Genomic DNA, 20,022 nt, shown 5'->3' on the forward strand with positions numbered 1-20,022 from the left:
AGTGCCTGAATTTCTGATATTTGTCTTGCCGATGTAATAGCTACTAGATAGTTTTCCAAGAGAGAAATTTTATATCACAAGTCACTGCAGGTTCAAACGGGGGGCTGAACAATAAGATGCAGTACCAAGTTTAGGTCCCATGGAGGAGAGGGATCTTTGTGAGGATCACTTTTAAGAAGGCTTTGCAAAGCTTGTGGTAAATGAGAGACAAGTTATCTTTCCCAGTGTGAAAATTTGAGATAGCTGCTAATTGCATCTTAATTGTAGAGGCAGCTGTCCCCTTATTAAAAAGGTGAGATAAAAATTCTAGAACAGAGTGAATACATGCTGTGAAGCGATCAACATTATGCTGTTGAGCACAAATTACAAACCTGTTCCATTTACTCCTATAACGTTTTCGAGTGGATGACTTATGGGAGGACATCAAAATATGACAGATCAGTGAGGACAGCATCGGTTGGCTGGCAATCAATAGAATTGCAGGAACCAAGCCATTAGTTTGAGGTTGTGAAGGTTACACTGAATCCTTCCTGTCGGATGTGACAGAAGGTCTGGAATGGGTTCCAAAATCCAGGGTTCCTTCTGTAAATTAGTCCAGAGAAAGGGAAACCAGATTTGTTGAGGCCAAAATGAGGCAATGAGGATTACTACTCTCTTCCGCCTGTTCACTTTCTGAAGGAATTAGGGAATCAAGAGGATGGGGGAAATGAGTACAATAGACTGGGAGCTCAATCGTGTATGAGAGCATCCCTCGGGATTCCCCCAGTCGGAGGATTAGGGCAAAGTAGCAGTTGCATTTGTTGTTTAAGGGAGATGCAAAGAGGTCACAGCAAGGCTGGACCCATCTGCAGAAAATGTCTTCCACTACTGTCTGGTTGAGGGACCACTTGTGAGGTGTGAGAATGGATCTGCTCAATTTGTCCATTATCATGTTGGACTTTCCCAGAATGTGCACTGCTATAAGAAAGCGGCTGGATGAGATTGCCCACTGCCACACTCTGAGCACTTCTCAACACAGAGGGTATGATCTGGTTCCTCCTTGCTTGTTTATGTACCAGACCACAGACATGTGTGATTGAATCGCCACTGTTCCTGGAGGGAGAGCAGTTTGAAATGCCTACAATGCTAGAAGCACAGCCCTCATTTCCAGGATGTTTATGTGCAGATTGGCCTCATCTGCAGACCAGGTGCCTTGGGCTGTCTTCCCAGGATAATAATCCCCCCACCCCATCTGGGAAGCATCCATGGTCACTGTGGCCTGTGGCTGAGGGGGAAACAAAGGGTGGACCTCACATTAACTGTGCTGAATGAATCCATGATGAAAGGGTTCTTTTGCATGTGTCCATTATGTGAATTTGGTGAGACATCGGTTGGTGGATAATTGACCATTGAGCAGCTAGAAGCCATTGAAGTATTCGCATGTGAAATCTGGCGAAAGGAACTAAAACTATAGCTGCAGCCACTGACCCTAAAGCCTGTAGAACATGACAAGCAGCTATCTTCGTGTTTCAGATTAATCTGTGTATTTGTCACCTGATTGCCAACACTTTGGAGGGTGAAAGTTTCGCAATCATCTGAGTAGTGTCCAGTGGTGCTCCTATGAACTTCAGTGTTTGAGAAGGGTCCAGGTTTGATTTTTGGTAATTTATGGTCATACCTAGTTCTGTACAGGTTTAAAAAAACAGAGTCTCTTGCAGCAGATAAGGAGATACCTGGTTGGGGTGGACATGAGCCAGTTGTCTAAGTAAGGAAACATCCAGAATCTTTGTCATCTCAGGTGAGCCACAACCACTGCCATGCATTTGGTGAACACTCTGGGGTGGTAGTGAGACCAAAGGGCAGTGCTCTGAACTGGTATTGACTGGCTCACAGACAAAACGGTAAGTGTCTTCTGGATAATCTATTTTAATATGGGAGTATGGATCCTGAAGATCTATGGAGCACATACAATCATCCTGTTCCAGGAAAGAAAGTATGGACTGAACCATGACCATTCGGAACATGCAGCAAAGAAATTACTTGTTTAATCTGCTGAGATCCAGAATTAGTCTCCAGTCCCCTGTTTTCTTTGGAACTATAAAGAACCTTGAGTAAGTTCCGAATCCTCTCTGGTCTCAGGGCACCTCTTAGATGACTCTTTTTTTCCTAGCAGTTTTTGAATTTGAACAATGCTTGATCCCTTTGACTGGGTGAAATGTCTGGAATTTTTTTGTTGGGGCGGTTGATGAGAGAAGGAGATTTGGTAACCTCTGGATATTATCCTCTGTACCCACATATCAGTTGTTATCTTTTGCCAGGCTCTCCAGTGCAGGGATAGTCAACCCCTGATTGCATCCAGAGGTGGGCAGTTGGGCCTCCTTTCAGGAGCACTGGAAGCGTTTCTCAAAGAAAGATTCTCGGGACCCTTGATTCTGCAGGCCTCCTCTGCCATGAGGGCAGCGTTTTCCATTATTGTTCCCCTCCCTGCCTTCGGTGGAAAACTCTCCATGTGTGTCCTGGTAAGACCCCTGAGATTTCTTGAACCAGATTTTACTGCCACCACTCTGACCTTTAGGGTAAGGTCTCTGAGGGGCAGAAAAATGTATGCCCATGGCAGAAAGGGTCTTAATTTCTTTTTCACACCTGGATAATGTATCTTTAACCTTGGGATCAAAAAGGGATATGCCGTCAAATGGAGCACTGACAAACAAAGACTTAAAATGCTCCATAAAATCACATAGGCGCGGCCTGGCATGCCTCCTCATAGATATGTGGGAACCTGCCTTTTTACTTGTACCTTCAGCTGCATGTGTGATGAGCCTTATGTAAGAGTTAGCAACCAAGTGCAGGGTTGCTAATTGGGAAGCCACCTTTTCTTGTGCTCCCTCAGATACTGCTCCTTCGAGGGTATCTGACAGCTTCTTGATCAGCTGCCTTTGCAACCTGATAAAATGGGAAAGGTAGTTCAATGATCATAAGGCAAAAATCACTGAAGAAAAGACTCTCTTCTCACATCTATCCACTATCCTAGAATCCTTTTTTAGGAGGATGAATAGTGGAACTCTCCTCTGACAGTTCCTTCTTGGTTGCCGCCGCCACGACCATGGCATCTACTGCAACCCCTTTTGTCCAAAAAGCCTTGTCAGCTGGAGTGGTAATTATTTTCTTTGGTCTCTGGGAATAGGATGAATGAAATCTGGGTTCTCCCATACCCATCAAGAGATCAAACATATAATCTCATCGGTGGGCGGAGTCACCCCAGAGGTAGATGGTCAGGAATCAAAGGCTGCCAGGAACACCGATTCCTCAGATGAAGGTTTACTGGACTGCCAGCCACCTCTGTGTTTTAAAATCTCCAGGATCTCCCCAGAGGAACCATCCTCAGGAGGTGACCATGGGGATCCTTCTCCCTCATTGAGGTTAGTCTCCTCAGTAGCTGACTCCTCTGTGCTTTCTCATGCAAGGCCTCTTCCAAGAGACCTTCTCAGTAGGATACTCTGGGGAAGTATCAGAAGAGGCAGGGGTACCCAGATGGGTACCCTGGCACCTAAGGTCCCACTGTTCCTGTGGAACGTCCTCATCAGAAGTGCACAGGGAACACTGATGGGATTAAGGATCCAAGGGGCAGGTGACATTCTAGATGTGTTGGCAACGATAGCCCTCTCCAGAGCCCCAAAGGCTGACCGCTCCTGAGTGGAGAGGGACTCCAGCTCCAATAAGCTGTGCTTGCGGGACGGGATCCCCTCCAGCCAAGAAGACAGCTCACCTGGGGTAGATGCCGGAGTCAAGGTTACCTGCGCGGAAGCCCTGAGGCTCATCTACTGCTCCGACGGTCTAGGAGTCGAGCACCCTCATGGTCCACAAGGTTCACTGTAGCTCTGGAAGCTCACCAGCTCTGAAAAGGCCAAAGAGCTCCAAGCAGAAGTCTGATTCAAGGAAAGAGACATTTTTGGATCCGAGCTGAAAGACACAGAGCATATCGGATCCGATGATTCTAAAGCTTGCCCTGAAGTCAGAGGAGGAGTTAGTGAGGGAGTGGATGGCTTCGACAAACCTTGAACTGTATCAAGGGGGACTTAGTGATATTCTACGCTCACAAGATCTTCTGTACCATTCATTCCATGTCTTCTGCAGTAAGGCTCCTGGTAGAACGGGAAGAGGATGCTGACTGGGATTTAGGTCTTCTCAAAAAAGGGAGATGGTACCTTCAAAGGAACAGGTCAATAGTCAGGGAGTACCAAGCTTGGAAGAGTCATAACTGGTTTAAAGGGACTGGCTGTTGGATCTGACGTCAATGGATCTGATCTATCCTTACCTAACAGACCTGGAGCCAAAGAAGCTAGATCCAATAAAGAAATACTTGGCGCCGAAGGCTCCAACTGTCACAGATTCAGAAGTTTTGGAAGGTTTCAAAGTCTTAGATCTCGGCAATGAATGATCTATTGGAGCCAAGGAAGGCCTTTTCTTTCCTCTGTCACCACTTTTGAAGGAAAAGGAAGAAGCGGGCTCGAATGAGCTGATTCTGATTTGGAGGATGTCACCAATTTGGAATCACTGCCAGAAATGGCCTCTTCAAATGCAGATGGTAGCATGCCCCTCAGAATGAGTTTATTCTTCCTTTCAACCAAAGCCCCATGGTTGAAGGAATGGCAAATAGCCAATCCTCCTGTAGATGGATGGGGCCCTAGACAGTAAAAGAATAAGGAGTGCAAGTTACTGAAGGGAATTTTGTTACTGCACTTTGTGCATTTCTTAAAGCCTGCTGACTTATCTTGCTTCTCAGCCATGGTAAAGAAATGAAAGGCCGTGAATACAGTCACGCACATACACATACACACCAAAAAAGAGAAAGAGGAAAGTTTTTTTTTATACATGTATATAAAGAGAGAGAGAGAGGGAAATGAGAAACTACTACTAATAGTAGTATACCTGTAACAGTACGGGGGGAAGGGAGAGTATTCTATTAAAAATGGTTACTAGCGGGGACAAAAGGGAGAGAGACAGAAAGTGAAAGTAACTTAATAAAAAGCAGTTACTATTGAAAAAGGAGTTCAGAGACAAAGGGAAGTTAGAAGAAAGCTAACCACACAAAAACAATCAAGAATTAGGAAGAAAGGGAAAAAAATGATAGTAAATATCACCTGACAATCCAAGAGCTAGAAGCTTGCAGCACGTCTTTGTGAAGCAGCAAACAAAATCTGTGGTAACAGGAAGAGATGCACTGTGGGTAAGCAGAGATATCCAAGAGCTTTTTGGTTTGCCACGAGCTTAGTAATGGCTGAGTCAGATCTGATGGATCAGATCCAGACCCATATGCGAGGACGAGATGAAAATTTGACAATATCAGATCATTTGTTTTAGCTGTTTTCATCCTTTCTGGATTGCTGTATGTTGGATTTGATGTTTGGGTTTTGATATTTTTTTTCATGTATCCTAAGTTCAGAAGTCTAATTGTCAAGCTTATGACCTCCCTGACTGCTTAACTCCATGTTGATATTTCTACTTTCCATACATAAAAGCAACTGCTTACCTGATAAAGTGTTTTTTTTTTTCCTGCTACTACCTGTGTGATTGTCCGATCTAGCTGAAAAGCAAGTATTTCTGCTCATTTACCTGTTTTGAACTGTTTAAAGCTGTTTTTCCACCTGCACTTTTAAAGATTGTCCTGTTTGTTTGCATTTACCTGTTGAGGCTACACACTCAAGTGCGCTAGCCTGTGTTACATATTTATTGCATTTTTCTGCTGTTTGCTTACAAAAAAAAAAAAAATATCCATGTTTCCTGCCTTTCCTGACCTAGAGTAGTCCAAATACAGGCTTTGCTGTATTCTGGACTTTTGGAAAGTTCCTATGTTGACAATTTCCTTTCTTGGATAAAAGGAGGCTACTTTGTTCACCAGTGGGAGTGGGGAGCTTAGAGCAGCCTATCTATCCCCGGAGGAGTGTTCCCAGCACAAGAATCTGGTAGCCTATTGGCCATTTTGGGCCAAATTCTAGCTCTTTCAAGTCCCTCTGTATAAAACCCGCTTTGGCGCGGTTTTTGCACTTGTTACTACTCAGCCAAGCTCCTCGTGGTCCTGCAGAGTGGTGCTAGCAGCAGAGAGGCAAAAAGAGCGACTGCTTACCTGATAGTGTTTTTTTTCCTGCTACTACCTGTGCAACTGTCCGATCTAGCTGAAAAGTAAGTATTTCTGCTCATTTACCTGTTTTGAACTGTTTAAAGCTGTTTTTCCACCTGCACTTTTAAAGATTGTCCTGTTTGTTGCATTTACCTGTTGAGGCTACACACTCAAGTGCGCTAGCCTGTGTTACATATTTATTGCATTTTTCTGCTGTTTGCTTACAAAAAAAGAAAAAAAAACAAAAAAATGATCCTTGTTTCCCGCCTTTCCTGACCTAGAGTAGTCTAAATACAGGCTTTGCTATATTCTGGACATTTGGAAAGTTCCTGTGTTGCCCATTTCCTTTCTTGGATAAAAGGAGGCTTCTTTGTTCACCAGTGGGAGTGGGGAGCTTAGAGCAGCCTATCTATCCCTGGAGGAGTGTTCCCAGCACAAGAATCTGGTAGTCTATTGGCCATTTTGGGCCAATTTCTAGCTCTTTCAAGTCCCCCTGTATAAAACCCGCTTTGGCGTGGTTTTTGCACTTGTTACTACTCAGCCAAGCTCCTCGTGGTCCTGCAGAGTGGTGCTAGCAGCAGAGAGGCAAAAAGAGCGACTGCTTACCTGATAAAGTGTTTTTTTTCCTGCTACTACCTGTGCGACTGTCCGATCTAGCTGAAAAGTAAGTATTTCTGCTCATTTACCTGTTTTGAACTGTTTAAAGCTGTTTTTCCACCTGCACTTTTAAAGATTGTCCTGTTTGTTGCATTTACCTCAAGTGCGCTAGCCTGTGTTACATATTTATTGCATTTTTCTGCTGTTTGCTTACAAAAAAAGAAAAAAAATATCCTTGTTTCCTGCCTTTCCTGACTTAGAGTAGTCCAAATAAAGGCTTTGCTGTATTCTGGACTTTTGGAAAGTTCCTGTGTTGCCCATTTCCTTTCTTGGATAAAAGGAGGCTTCTTTGTTCACCAGTGGGAGTGGGGAGCTTAGAGCAGCCTATCTATCCCTGGAGGAGTGTTCCCAGCACAAGAATCTGGTAGTCTATTGGCTGTTTTGGGCCAATTTCTAGCTCTTTCAAGTCCTCCTGTATAAAACCCGCTTTAGCCCCGCTTTGCACGATTTTGCACATAGCGCAGCATCGGGCAGCGCCGCTTAATTGGGTTTAAACCATTCTTGGCTCCACAAAGTCTGCTCTTCACTTTTTCCCTTAGAACTGCTCTAGCTCTCAAAATAAACACCCTATTCCTAATCTAAAGCCTGGCACTTGCTCACTAAAGCAATTATATAAGTCAGCACTAAAAAATTGAAAGCACTACATCCTCACAAACTCCCCTTGAGTACCTTGTTCCCCATTGGCCCTTTTTTCAATTATAAAGGAGTTCCCTATACTATTCTAGCATGTCCAAAGGTCAGTTGTCAATCTCCTCTCCAGTCCAGCTGGTGAATCTGGGAATCTTGAGGCAATGTTACAACTGCCACATGTACACAGACAACCCTCTCCTCCTTCCAACAAGTTCCAACATATGTGAGAGATGCAACCATATAGCTAAACTAGAGGCTAAGCTCTCTCAACTCAGTACTGGCGTAACCAGTCAGGAAGAGAAAGTAACCACACACACTAAAATTCCAGTCTCACATAGACCTACCACAACAGCAAGCCAAACACATAAACACACAAAAACATACTCGGAGGCTCTAAATAAAAATCTGCCTAAGCAGCAGAGACCTCCAAAGCAGACATCCAAGCAACCGCTACCCCAAAACAAAACACGTGCAACACATAGTTCACAAAGCCAGTGTGCCGAACAGTCACAGCCCTTAAGGCTAAACAACACACCTGATACACTTGTAATAGGTGATTCTATCGTCAGGCACACTGACTTCCTGCTCACCAGGCTGAACAAGGAGAAGGTCACGGTGAGCTGCCTGTTGGGCGCTAGGATCCGCCACATAACACAAGCACTCAGGTCACTCCAAGGCAAGTACAAATATGACTCCGTCATTGTCCATGCTGGTGTGACTGACCTGAGATATTCCTCCCTGGACTACATGAAAAGAGACATAGAGGAGCTCTCTGAGCATGTAGCCCAGACCGGTATGACCCTGACCTTGAGTAGCATCCTACCCTCACCAAGAATGATGCCACAATATGAAGACAAGATGATCAATTTCAACAATTGGCTTAAGTATTGGTGTCATTCAAAGGGGATCCAATGCCTGTCAGCCTGGGATGACATGCTCGACAAGCCACGTTGCTTCGCTAGGGATGGCTTGCACCTGTCACCCCTGGGCTTTCGGATACTGGCAAAGGCTCTTGCCACCCCATAGTGCCTTTTTTAGGCAAAGCTCAAAAGACAAACCCACCTCCATAGGTATCACAAGGGAAAAGAAACTAAGGGTAATGCTACTCAATGCCAGAAGTCTAAATCTCAAGATGCACGCACTCAAAACTCTCCTCAACATAGAGAACATCGATATCTGTGCAGTAACAGAAACCTGGTTCAAGGCTCCCGAGAGTACCCCAGCACTACCAGGTTATACCTCATACCATACTTTTTGGCCCCAAAACTCAGACCGAACCACAAAAGGAGGGGGAGTATCAATATTTGTCAAAGATAACCACACCTCCAGGTTGGTGGCACAGCACGAAGCATCGGAAACTCTCCATGTGCAACTAACAGTGGGCAAAACTGCCTTCCAGTTTATAGCCTGCTACAGACCACCCTCCCAAACCCAGGAACCCCGCTCGACCTTCCTGAGAACACTGGAAAATATGAAGGTCTCCCCAAACACCATTATATTGGGCGACTTCAACTACCCAAACATAGACTGGGAGTATTACTCTAGCTCCAACACCCTAGTCCAAAGGTTCCTAGAATTTATAAACTCAAATGCTATGGAACAACTTGTCACCACTCCCACAAGAGGGGAAAACATACTGGACCTGATCATCACCAACATGGGGACTCTATGCTCCAGACCAGAAGTGTATCCCTCACTGGTAAGATCAGACCATAAATTAATCTCACTGGATATCCCCATCCCGACCCCACCCCCTGCCCAGAAAACCACAGTGAAAAACTTCTCTAAAGCAAACTTCACACTCCTCAAAACCGAGGTGGAATCCTTCAAAGCCCCTGGGCCTGTGGAAAATACGGCCCAGACTGCAGAATCCTTTATAAACGCATTCTATGAACACCTTCAGGAATGCGTGGATCATGCAATCCCAAATAAAACCAAGACCCAATCCCCCAAAGGCAGGCGTCCTGTCTGGTGGACCCCAGCCATAAACAAGCTATACAATAGAAGGAGGAAGCTACTGCATGATAGAGCAAAATCCCTAAAAGGGAGGCATCTCTGATCAGTATTAGCAAAAAACTATGGGCACTCATAAAATCATCTAAGGCCAGCTTCGAGAGAAAAATTGCACAAGACACTAAAGATAATCACAAGGCTTTCTTTAGTTATGTTAGGAACCTAGGTGGAAACTCCCAGATATGCTCAGAGTTAGTTCAAAATGACAAAAAATACACTGAACCCACAGACATTGCCAACATCCTGGCTGACATGTTCAGCACAAACTTCTCCTCCCCCTCCCCCCCAAAAGAGCAATTATCTATCCCAGCAGAGTGCTGCCCCCCCGACATCTCAGATGCTCAGGTGAGAGCCACCCTCTCCAAAGCAAAAAACACAGCATCAATGGGACCAGACGGTGTCCCGGGCTGCGTCCTACATGAACTCCAAGAAGAGCTGAACCCCAACATAAAGCTACTGTTCAATCTCAGCCTTACTACAGGATATGCACCCAAAGAATGGCGTACAGCAACAGTGGTCCCTCTCCACAAAGGTGGTGCCTCAACGGATCCTGGAAACTATCGCCCCATAAGCCTGACTAACTTGGTCTGCAAAGCTATGGAGAGGATCATCATGGAACTCATAAAGATATTGGGGACCTACAGACACTGGATCCTACCCAGTTCGGCTTTGTTAAGGGCAGATCCTGCCACTTAAACCTGGTTGATTTCTTTGAAACAGTCACCAAGGCCATTGACGAGGGGAAGGTGGTCCACACAGCCTACCTGGACCTCGCAAAAGCCTTCGATACAATACCCCACTCGGGCATCATAGATAAGCTATCCAGTTTAAATATAAACCCCTATGTCACTAGATGGGTTGCAAACTGGCTCAAGGACAGAACCCACATGGTCAGAATTGCTGGAGCTATGTAAGACTCCAAACCAGTTACAAGTGGCGTCCCACAAGGCTCAGTCCTGGGACCTCTCTTGTTCGGCATATATTTCTTGGCGGTACAGCCAACACGGGAGGACTGTGGCTGACCAAGTTCGCAGATGACTGCAAACTGGGCGCCATAATCGACTCTCCAGCAGACACAAACATCCTCCAAAAGGGTCTCATAGAAACAGATAACTGGTGCCAGAGCCATGGCCTCAAGCTAAACGCCAAAAAGTGTATAGTCATCCCCTTTGGCAAAAACAAAGTGCCCACAAATTACCACATAGGTGGTAATCCATTAAGTACAGAAGAAGTAATTAGGGACCTGGGGACCCAAGTTGATAGCAATCTCTCATTTGACAACCACGTGGCCAAAGTGGTTAGAAAAACCTTTTATATAGCCCACCTAATCATGAAGGGATTCACATCTAGATCAAGGGAGGTCATTGTGCCTCTTTACTCATCCCTCATCAGGCCCATAATTGAATACAATGCCCCTTTTGGGATGTACCTTACCTGACACCTGCAGCAACTGGAAAACCCCCAAAAGTACCTCACCAAGAGGATCAAAGGGCTCAAACAGATGCCATATGCTGCCCGGTTAAAGAAACTCCAGCTCTACTCGGTTGCATACCGCCTGCTTAGAGGCGATCTGTGCCTGACGTATAAAGCCATGTCCAACCCGGAATTAATGGACATGCTGCACCTCAGAAAATCCCAATCCCATCGAGCTACGCGCTCGAGGGACTTGAACCTCACCACTGAAATAAATAGGACATGCTGGAGGGACAGATTCATAACCCACAGGCTCCCTTCACTCTGGAATAGAATCCCAGTCCAAGTTAGGCAGAGTCCCTCACTGACTCTCTTCAAAAGAAATTTTGACGAGTGGATGGGAGATCGTAGGTTTACCCTGGGTATCACTTCTGTGTCACTGCTAAACAGAGGCACAGTAAACTAACCTCAAAATAGGGCATAGTAAAACATTTAAAATGGGTGGCGAAAGTCAAACACACTTTGGCTAGGCTTACAAATGCCCTAGGGCAGATAGCCTAGTATGAACCTATTATTTTTGAAGGAAATTAATGACTTTTTAACTATAAGGGCACATTTAACTCATAATCTTGAATGCTGTTGGGTAATGTTTCTTGATAATTTGCACAGTACTAAGTTGTCTGTATCAAATTAGGTGGTTTGTATTATTTTATTACTTCTCCTACCCTAAAGTAACATTCTGTAAAATACTTTCATGTCATCATTTTCTTATTTAAATTACATTTCTCTTCCTCAAAGCATTCTTTGTCTCCATTATCTGACTTTTTTTGTTCTTGATTTGTTTCAGGTTGCTGTGCACATTCCATTAGAGTGAAAGGTATTTGAACTGCTGCTTAATTTAAAATTTTCTGCAGGGAGTATATGCTTTAGTCAGTGATTCCTTTAATTTATATGTGACAGCATCTAAACATATGCATGCCGGCGATTTTTGTTGTAGTCTAAGTAATTACATGAGTTGTTTTTGTGAATGAACAAACTTTTCTTTAAAGTATCTTCTTCTACTGACTTATTTTTTTCTGATGGGAATACCTCTCAACTGTCCCTAATTTTCAGGGACGTCCCTGATTTTGACTCAAATTTTAGTTCTGTCCCTCTTAATCCCTCCTAAAACTAGTGACTTTTGGAGGAAAGGAGGTGAATTACACTTAATGAATAATGACAACAATTAAGAGTTATAGACTTCTTTTACTTCAGAAAATGTGTATTAATTCATATGCTCTGATTCTGTCAATGTTTCAAGTTAATAGCACTAATCTTTTAAAAGTGTCCCTGATTTTTTCTTTACTTGTCCCTGATTCTGTTGAAATTTGTCCCCGATTGGTTGAGAGGTCTGCTGAGTTTCTTACTTATCTAAAATAACAGCTGGCTTATCTTTCTCTCTCTCTCTTTTTTCAGGTACACGGTATGGTTATGGAGTTTACTTTGCCAGATCTGCAAGACAATCAGATATTTATGCCACTTCTCGTCATGATGGTAATTCTTTCATGTACCAAGCAGTCATACTTGCTGGAAGGTATAAAATAGGACATGCAAATATGATGACAAGACCCTCTCGCTCACATTCTGACAACACTGACCTGTATGACTGCTTAGTTGACAATGACAGATTGCCATCTGTGTATGCAATATTTCATGATGATCAAGCTTACCCAGAATATCTTATCACATTCAGAAGAGTAACAGGATGATTTTTTTTCACATGGCAATCCTATCCAAAAGTAATGAATTTTATCATTGGTTAAATGTTTTTATTCAATGTATGATGACATATTCTGTTTTTGTAAAGTGAGTCTTGGAATGAAAACAGTTCTGCAAAATACACATTTTGAAAAACTAATACAGCCAGCTCTCTACTTATATCAAACAGCACCATCTCCTCACTTGTAAACAGCACTGATTCTGGGCTGGCTGGAACACAGACACAGCTATGGTCACTTATAGATGAGATCCTTCTCAACATGGATAAATGAAACCTTTCAAGATCTTCTCAGGTACAATCTTCTTTGACCTTATCAAAGCTTTTGATCTTATTGACCACCTCTTCCGCCTTCACTCCCTCAAAAAAATCAGACTTGGTTTCAACATTGTCACCTGTCTCCAAGATTTCTTAACAAATTGGTAATTCAGAGTCAAAATTAGCTCTTCCCTATCACACCGAGTACTCTTTATCAAAGGAGTGACCCAGGACTCCATACATGCCCCATTGTTGTTTTCGATCTTAATTAACAAACTACCCTCCAGTCTGCATAACCTTCATATCACTATTTATGCAGATGACAGGGTTGTCTTTCAGTCCATTCCCTCACACTGAAGTATTCAAACCGAGCTTCAGTCTGACCTCCACTCCATTAATTCTTGGCCAATCAACCATAAGCTACTCTTAAACCTACCTGGAACCTTACAAAAGCTGTCTCAACAGGTAGCACACTTGCCTTTGGTGCTGAAAGATCAGAAGGTTGTGGGTTCTATTTTGACTCCAGGTGATTGGATTAATTTTCAAGTTGCTGAAAATACAGTGCAGTGTTAGGTGAATCTACAGTCCTGAGTGTAAAGTCCTTCACATGAAAGGTTAAACTGAGGTACCATCTGCTTGAGTTGGTGGTAGCTCAGTTGGATGGCACCTATAAAAGTAGTATGGGAAGTTCCCTGATACCCTTGTCAAATTTTCCCTAGTAGTATAAATACCACCTTGAGTCTCCCTTGAGAAGAGGTCACTAGCCTAGTGGGATGAACCCAGTAATAAAGGATAAATAAAATTAAAAATCTCCTAAAAATTTTAACATTGCAGATCTCAGTGGTACTCCAATTGAAAAAAAAATTGCATTCTTTCAATACCTAGGTTTATGGCGGAGCCATTCATTTAACTTCCATATCCACATTGAGAACACCATGAAAAAAATAAACTCTTTTATTCTGGTCCTAGAAAATATCTTCCTTTCTCTCCAGAACAGAAAATCTGCAGTAGGCAAAGGGTTCCTCCTAGCTCAACTCAAAACTGGGCTCCACATCATAATCACAGCCTCTAAAATAAACTCATTCACTCTATAATCAATTGCAAACAAAATCTGCTGATACAGTTCCATTTTCCCTCTCAGGAACACCACTGTGCTACTGTTTCTTAAGCCAGATAGCTGCCAGTTATTAACAAAGTTCAGCTACTCCTAGGGTCTCTTCTTTTCAAATGACTTCAACCAAGTAGCTTCCTGACTCTTCTTGGAAAACTACATAGTAAAATAATCCCGTACAACCTCTGCAACTTATCCATCTGACATCATTCCAGACACCCCAAACCAAAAGCACTGTACAAGTTATTCCTTCTCCATTGTTGCACTCAAAACTTTGTCAATTCCTCCTCCCTCATCCAAAAGAAATCTCTTCTTCGCACTTTCAGAACTCAACTCAGAAGATACCCTCATCAAAAATCTGACTGAAAGTGCTTTTCCACTGGACACATCACCTAATTCTTTCCTCACCTACATCATATGTACTACCACCCTCTCTTCTCACCTGCTGATTTACTCCCCATATTTACTACTAAAAGTAATCCACATTTGTTCTTATTCCTTTGTTAATATTACTTGCTTAGTGTTTCAGTTGTCTGCTGGACTCTGTACATTCTGTGATTACTCTATGTTTGTGAATTTGTTCTGTTTGGTTTGTGAAATTTTTGACCCAGGCTGTGCCTGCAAATAGTCTCCTATAATTAGTATACTACTTCAGAAACAAACTTAAATAAAATAAATGTTGATTGATTAGAAAAATACAAACAATACATAGTAATGTTTATTGGTGATATATTGTTTCCTGACTATATCAAGTAGTATGCATACTTTTATTGTGAATTTTGTTTGTACTACACATTTGTCTTTCTATTTTCCTGAGAATGTTCCCTGTTCTTGTGTTAACCTTTTTCTCCAAATACTTTATATGTCTCTTTTTCTCTATCCCGTCTGCTCTCTTCTCACCATCTCAGTTTATGCATCACCCTAATTCCTCGGGACCTGGTTTTCATCAGTATGAGCATTCTACCCCCAACCTTACTATTGTGCAGCTTGCTCTGCTTTCCCATTGCATTACCTAGTCTGCTCTTTAATAGTTCAGTACATTTTCTTTCTTAGGGGGACATTACCTCATGGAACAAACGTGCAATAAAAATAATGATTTGAGGGCTCCATGGAGGCAACTCATCACTGTCACACATAGTGTTCGACAGACTTTTATTATTAATTATCTTTTGCCCTGCCAAAGTAATATCAGTAAAGGGATTTGTAGATGCTCTATGTGCACAGATCCCTCTAAAACATTTAGTCAGATGAGCTATTCCTCTAATGACCACTACAGGCTAGCTGCATTGTGCCTCATCCCACAAATCTTTTGTCAAAAATGGTTACCTGTCCTTCAGACCTCATTCACTCATTCTCAACTATCTTCCACCTTTGTTGTTTAAGAAACCTTATAAAAATGAAAAAGTGGCCTATTTAAACATGTGAGCATTTTATTATAAAGATTAAGTACTTTCATTATATATAACTTGAGAACTTGTTCAGATAAAGTTGTCAACTCTCAACAATTTAGAACCATTATTTGTAAAGTCTCTTCTCCTTTAACCACCAATCTGTACAAATTTCCAACAATTAGTATTAAATGTTAATACATAAATGTTTTATAGGGTATTTTTTACATTCAATTATATAATTTTTATGGAATCTGTTCATGTCATTTTTGATTGCTATGTGCAGCCTTAAGTTTGTTAGTATTTTTTTTATTTTATGAATGGAATCTTGCTAACTGAACAGATGAATGCCCTGCCTCTGTTTGTAGGCCAGAAGCCTTTGTCAGAATATTTGAAACAACACTGTAATTCATTCTTGTCCTAAAATGAAGAAACTGCAAATAATCATTATACAGTAACCAGAAAATCTTTGTGTCTATTTCATTTTTCTACCTGCTTCCTGTGCATTCCTATTAATGGGTGCATGTAAACATATTTGAATCTTGCCAGTGCGTCATGGTTCTATCATGTCCTGATCTTCTGATCTTGGCAGGTTTACTGGTTGACAGCTGAGGACAGGTACTGTATCTGTGAAGAATAATAATTCCTGCTCCCCAAATAAGAATGTAGATCAGCCAATTAGTTCTCTTCATCTCTCCTCTAAAGGACACTGGCTCAGTAAGACCTCACATTTAGCAAATGAAATAAACAGATAAGTGCATAAACAAATTGGTCCAGAGTCTTATGATGTTCAGTATTAACCAGTAAAATGACTATACCAAGAATGAGGAGAGGACTTACCAATTTAGTAGAAGATAATGCTTGAATGTCTTAGTCCTCCAAGTAACAGAATTAGCATGTCTGAAAGCATTTTGCTTTTTCACTGATACCCTTTCCTCCATGTAATAACCCCAGTATCTAAATATTTGATTACATTAACATTAAAGAACACAGTGCCACAGTTTTGCAACCAGCAGCATATTTGTAACCCTTGTACATTTTATTACATTTCAGCTTTTCAGTTTTAACCAAAATAAATGCATATTTGTGTGAGATACCTAGCATAACAGTGCATGATTGAAGTGCTACTGTCTACACAGTGATGGTTGGGTTATACAGCTCTTGATATGACCAGTCTGTACATCAAGGTTTTTTTGCAAAAGGAGGAAATGAGATATAGCCCATGTGCTGTGTCTAGCTGCAAACATAATGCATGCAAACACAAGCTAGCTCCACTGAGCTTTCAGCATCAGAATTAGAGGCTACTAGAAATGAACATTCAAAAAAAGTGCATCAAAACACAGAAAAAAGCTAGAAATTGACAGACACTGTATTCTGTGGTATACAAGTGTGGTATACACCTATGTAGTATGTAGTGATTACATTGACAAGATTGATAGAAAAGAACTACGCTAATGCCACATCACACTAGATGACAGCAAACATGAAGACAAATGATGTACTGGTGAGCTATATACAAAAATGTGTACCTGTAAAGAGGCAGACAACTGAATGTGTAACAATGGTGGAGTGAGAAAGGTGGCTAGACCAAGTGCAAGCTGCAAGTGTAACCAGTTAATGAACTTAACTTCTGGTTTAGTCTAGGTGCTGATCGGTTCCTCGTCTAAAGCAATAGTAGTGCCAGTGTGGCAGTGAAGCACAGCTGTTAAATGACATATGATATGCAGCAAGAAGCTCACTGTAGCAGTTTTGGTCCCCTTCTGAATCTGTACTAAACTGCAGTAAAGAACTCTTTGCTACAGGTGTCTCATTAACTCATGTAAGCTGTGGAATGTCACACCTCTGGCAGTGTACACATCCTTAGTTTTCAGAGCATTTTCTGAAAAATCAATTTAGAAAGCATAAGATAAACGCATGTAAATATTCATGAGCAGTACATGCTATGAAAAAAGCTACAAACAACATTACTGGTAAAAAAGTCTTCTTTACAGTCAAAATAGTCAGTCCGTTTAGTCTCTTTGTCTCTTTTCTTTATTTGCTTAAAATGAGACAAAACATCAAAATTAGTTACAGTCTTTGCCTTTTATCAGTCTCAAAATGTCTGAGTCAAACAGAATAATATGCATACAAACTAAACATAAAACAAAATGTGTCATGCATATATGTGTTATATCCATCAAAGTACTATTATATTTACATTATATTCGGATTTCTCATATTTTCGGCCTTTTATGGGATACTATCTCGTTATTTATCTGAGCTGACTTATTTTTTAGCAAAAATTTCTTATTAATACTTTTAATTTCTTTATCAAAAGTTGTATTCAGTAAAGTTATATATTCTCTAAATGATATTTTGTAATTTGCTTTTCTTGCTTTAAAAAACAGTTGTCCACACCTCAATGGAACTCCAGAACACAGGAAACAGTTGATGGGCTTAACACAGTTTTAATACAGTAAGAAAGCACAACACATAAACGATACTCCTTAGAAGTACGTTTTTGTCCTCAACTTCATCAGATACAGTTGAAAAAACTAATTTACATGCCTTAAATACTTCAATTAAATACGAATTCACCAATAAAAACAGTGTATCATCAAAATTAACATTTCATAGGCTTTACACCTCCACTAACATAAATAACTTCATTTACAACAATTCTACACTTTGAATTTTTTTACTACAATTCATGATGTAAAATAAACTTGTAGCTGCTTGCATCAATAAACGTTAAAACAACATCTCTCCTTAAGAGTTATAAATCATAAAAATACTTGATATATAAGTTTGTAAAATTCGTAAAATTTTATCTGTGCCCCCTCTACTGGCTCTAAAACTCACAACTGCTTCACAATTAAAATAAATGCTTTTCTTGCTTTGGTTAATTGATACCAAAGCAAGAGAGTATTGATCTTTATTAATATGTAAAGGTACGGAAATATTGCAAAAAACTATGCAAACTAATTTTTCAGATTTGTCTGCCAACAATGACTATGCATGTATTTAGATTTATTCTAGAATTTATAACTTTACATTCACAGAACAGTCTATATGCAGCATATCCTACGTCATTAGATTTATTGCATTTGCAAATTTTATCTGGCATACAAAATGTTTGATGTTCACATTACTAGGTATATTTTTCCATTTTGGGTGGGTGGTTGCTATTGTAACTGACTTTAATATTAAAGTTTTTTCTTCATTATTAATAGTTATGTCTTTTTTAGTAAATGAAGTTTTCCAAATTGATTCCAGTACTGGTTCTTTGAGACAAATTAGAATCTTATGTCAGACAAAATGGATTTGCATTTGATTTTAGTAGAGATTGCTTATCTGGTATATTCTAGTAATTTATGCAACTTTTTTATTTTACTCATTGGAATACATTGCATCTTTGAAGTAATAAAATTCTGAATGCTTTGTATATTTAATCAATCTTCAGGTATTTCATCAAATGTATTAATGGTATTACTACAGTTCTTACTTTAATATCTCCAAGGCAATTATACTGATAGGTAAAGTTTTGTTTTTCTTTCCAGTCTACCATTTTATGGAATCTAACCTCTTCATTAAATCCTGTTGCTCTACAAAAGCAGCATAATGTAAACATCCTTGGTTTTAAGGTGGAATATTTGCAGATACAATTCTTAAATGTTTAAGTATGTTGTTTATCTGTCTTTAGTTTGTTGGTGTATATATTTTATACTAAAAATAATTAGTGATTAATATTAAATTTTTATTATCAGTTATTTTTATATTTTGCTGTTTGTTTCCACATCATATGGAAATATTATCAATGCAATACAATATAAGTTTAAATATTTAGGCCATGGTATATGTTTCCATATATATGGTAAGCACATGCCATTTTTTTCTGAGTTCTAATGTGATTTATAAATACTATCCTTTGTTTATTTGGATGTAGAAAAGTGACAAGTAATCCATTTTTCTTATTTGTATTTTATCAGAAGATAATGTAGTTGACTAAATAAAAAATCAATTTTTTGATAGTAGCCTCATATTTATTAAATGTCATCTATCTTCAAAAGGAAAACATATCTTATTAAATTTTAAGGTTAAAGTAGTAATAATTTAAATAATTTTACTCTAATTCATTTGAAATGCTTTATATTATGTGTTAAGGTGATCCCCATATATTTTAATTGGCTACTATTTCAATCATAGATTAATTTATTATTAAGCCAGTATCTAATTTATTAATTTCACATTAGAATGTTAGCCTTATTATCCTTAAATTTGACAGTGGAAGTGTATGAAATACTTTAATGCTATGTTCAAAATCTGTTAATGATATATTGATATTTATTAATATGTCATCAACAAATAAAATCTTGATTTGAATTTTATTGCTTATATATCAACCTTGAATGTTGTTAACATGAATAAATATGCTAGTGGTTCAATTTCTAAAGTAGAGAGTAATGGAGATAATATAATATTTTTGTTCTTTATGTTTATTGTTTGGTATAGATAGACTCCAATTTTGACATATGCTTTAGAATCATATCATATGATTCTTATTAATTTTATTTAAGATTTAGGAAATCCAGAGTATTTACACTATTTAAATAACTATTGCCATTTTAATGATTCAGATGTTTTTACTTTTGAATTCTCTCTTCTTGTTGTGTTCTTTTTATTATAATTTACATTTTATTATTATCTTTTGTCTACTGAC

General features: G+C 40.0%; 1 protein-coding gene across 1 annotated transcript in view; it reads left to right on the plus strand.

Moving 5' to 3' along the window:
- LOC122790525 overlaps window positions 1-18,532 on the plus strand; it is a 793,381-nt gene extending 774,849 nt beyond the window's left edge. The window contains exons 10-11 of the mRNA XM_044058074.1: window positions 11,658-11,687; window positions 12,266-18,532. Of these exons, the coding sequence (XP_043914009.1) occupies window positions 11,658-11,687; window positions 12,266-12,558 (323 nt within the window). The 3' untranslated portion in view covers window positions 12,559-18,532. The remainder of the gene's footprint in view (window positions 1-11,657; window positions 11,688-12,265) is intronic.
- Window positions 18,533-20,022: the final 1,490 nt, after the last annotated feature.

The sequence above is a fragment of the Protopterus annectens genome, chromosome 16.part0 (genome assembly GCF_019279795.1).
Source record: "Protopterus annectens isolate FY-2018-M chromosome 16.part0, PAN1.0, whole genome shotgun sequence".
Taxonomy (NCBI): domain Eukaryota; kingdom Metazoa; phylum Chordata; order Ceratodontiformes; family Protopteridae; genus Protopterus; species Protopterus annectens.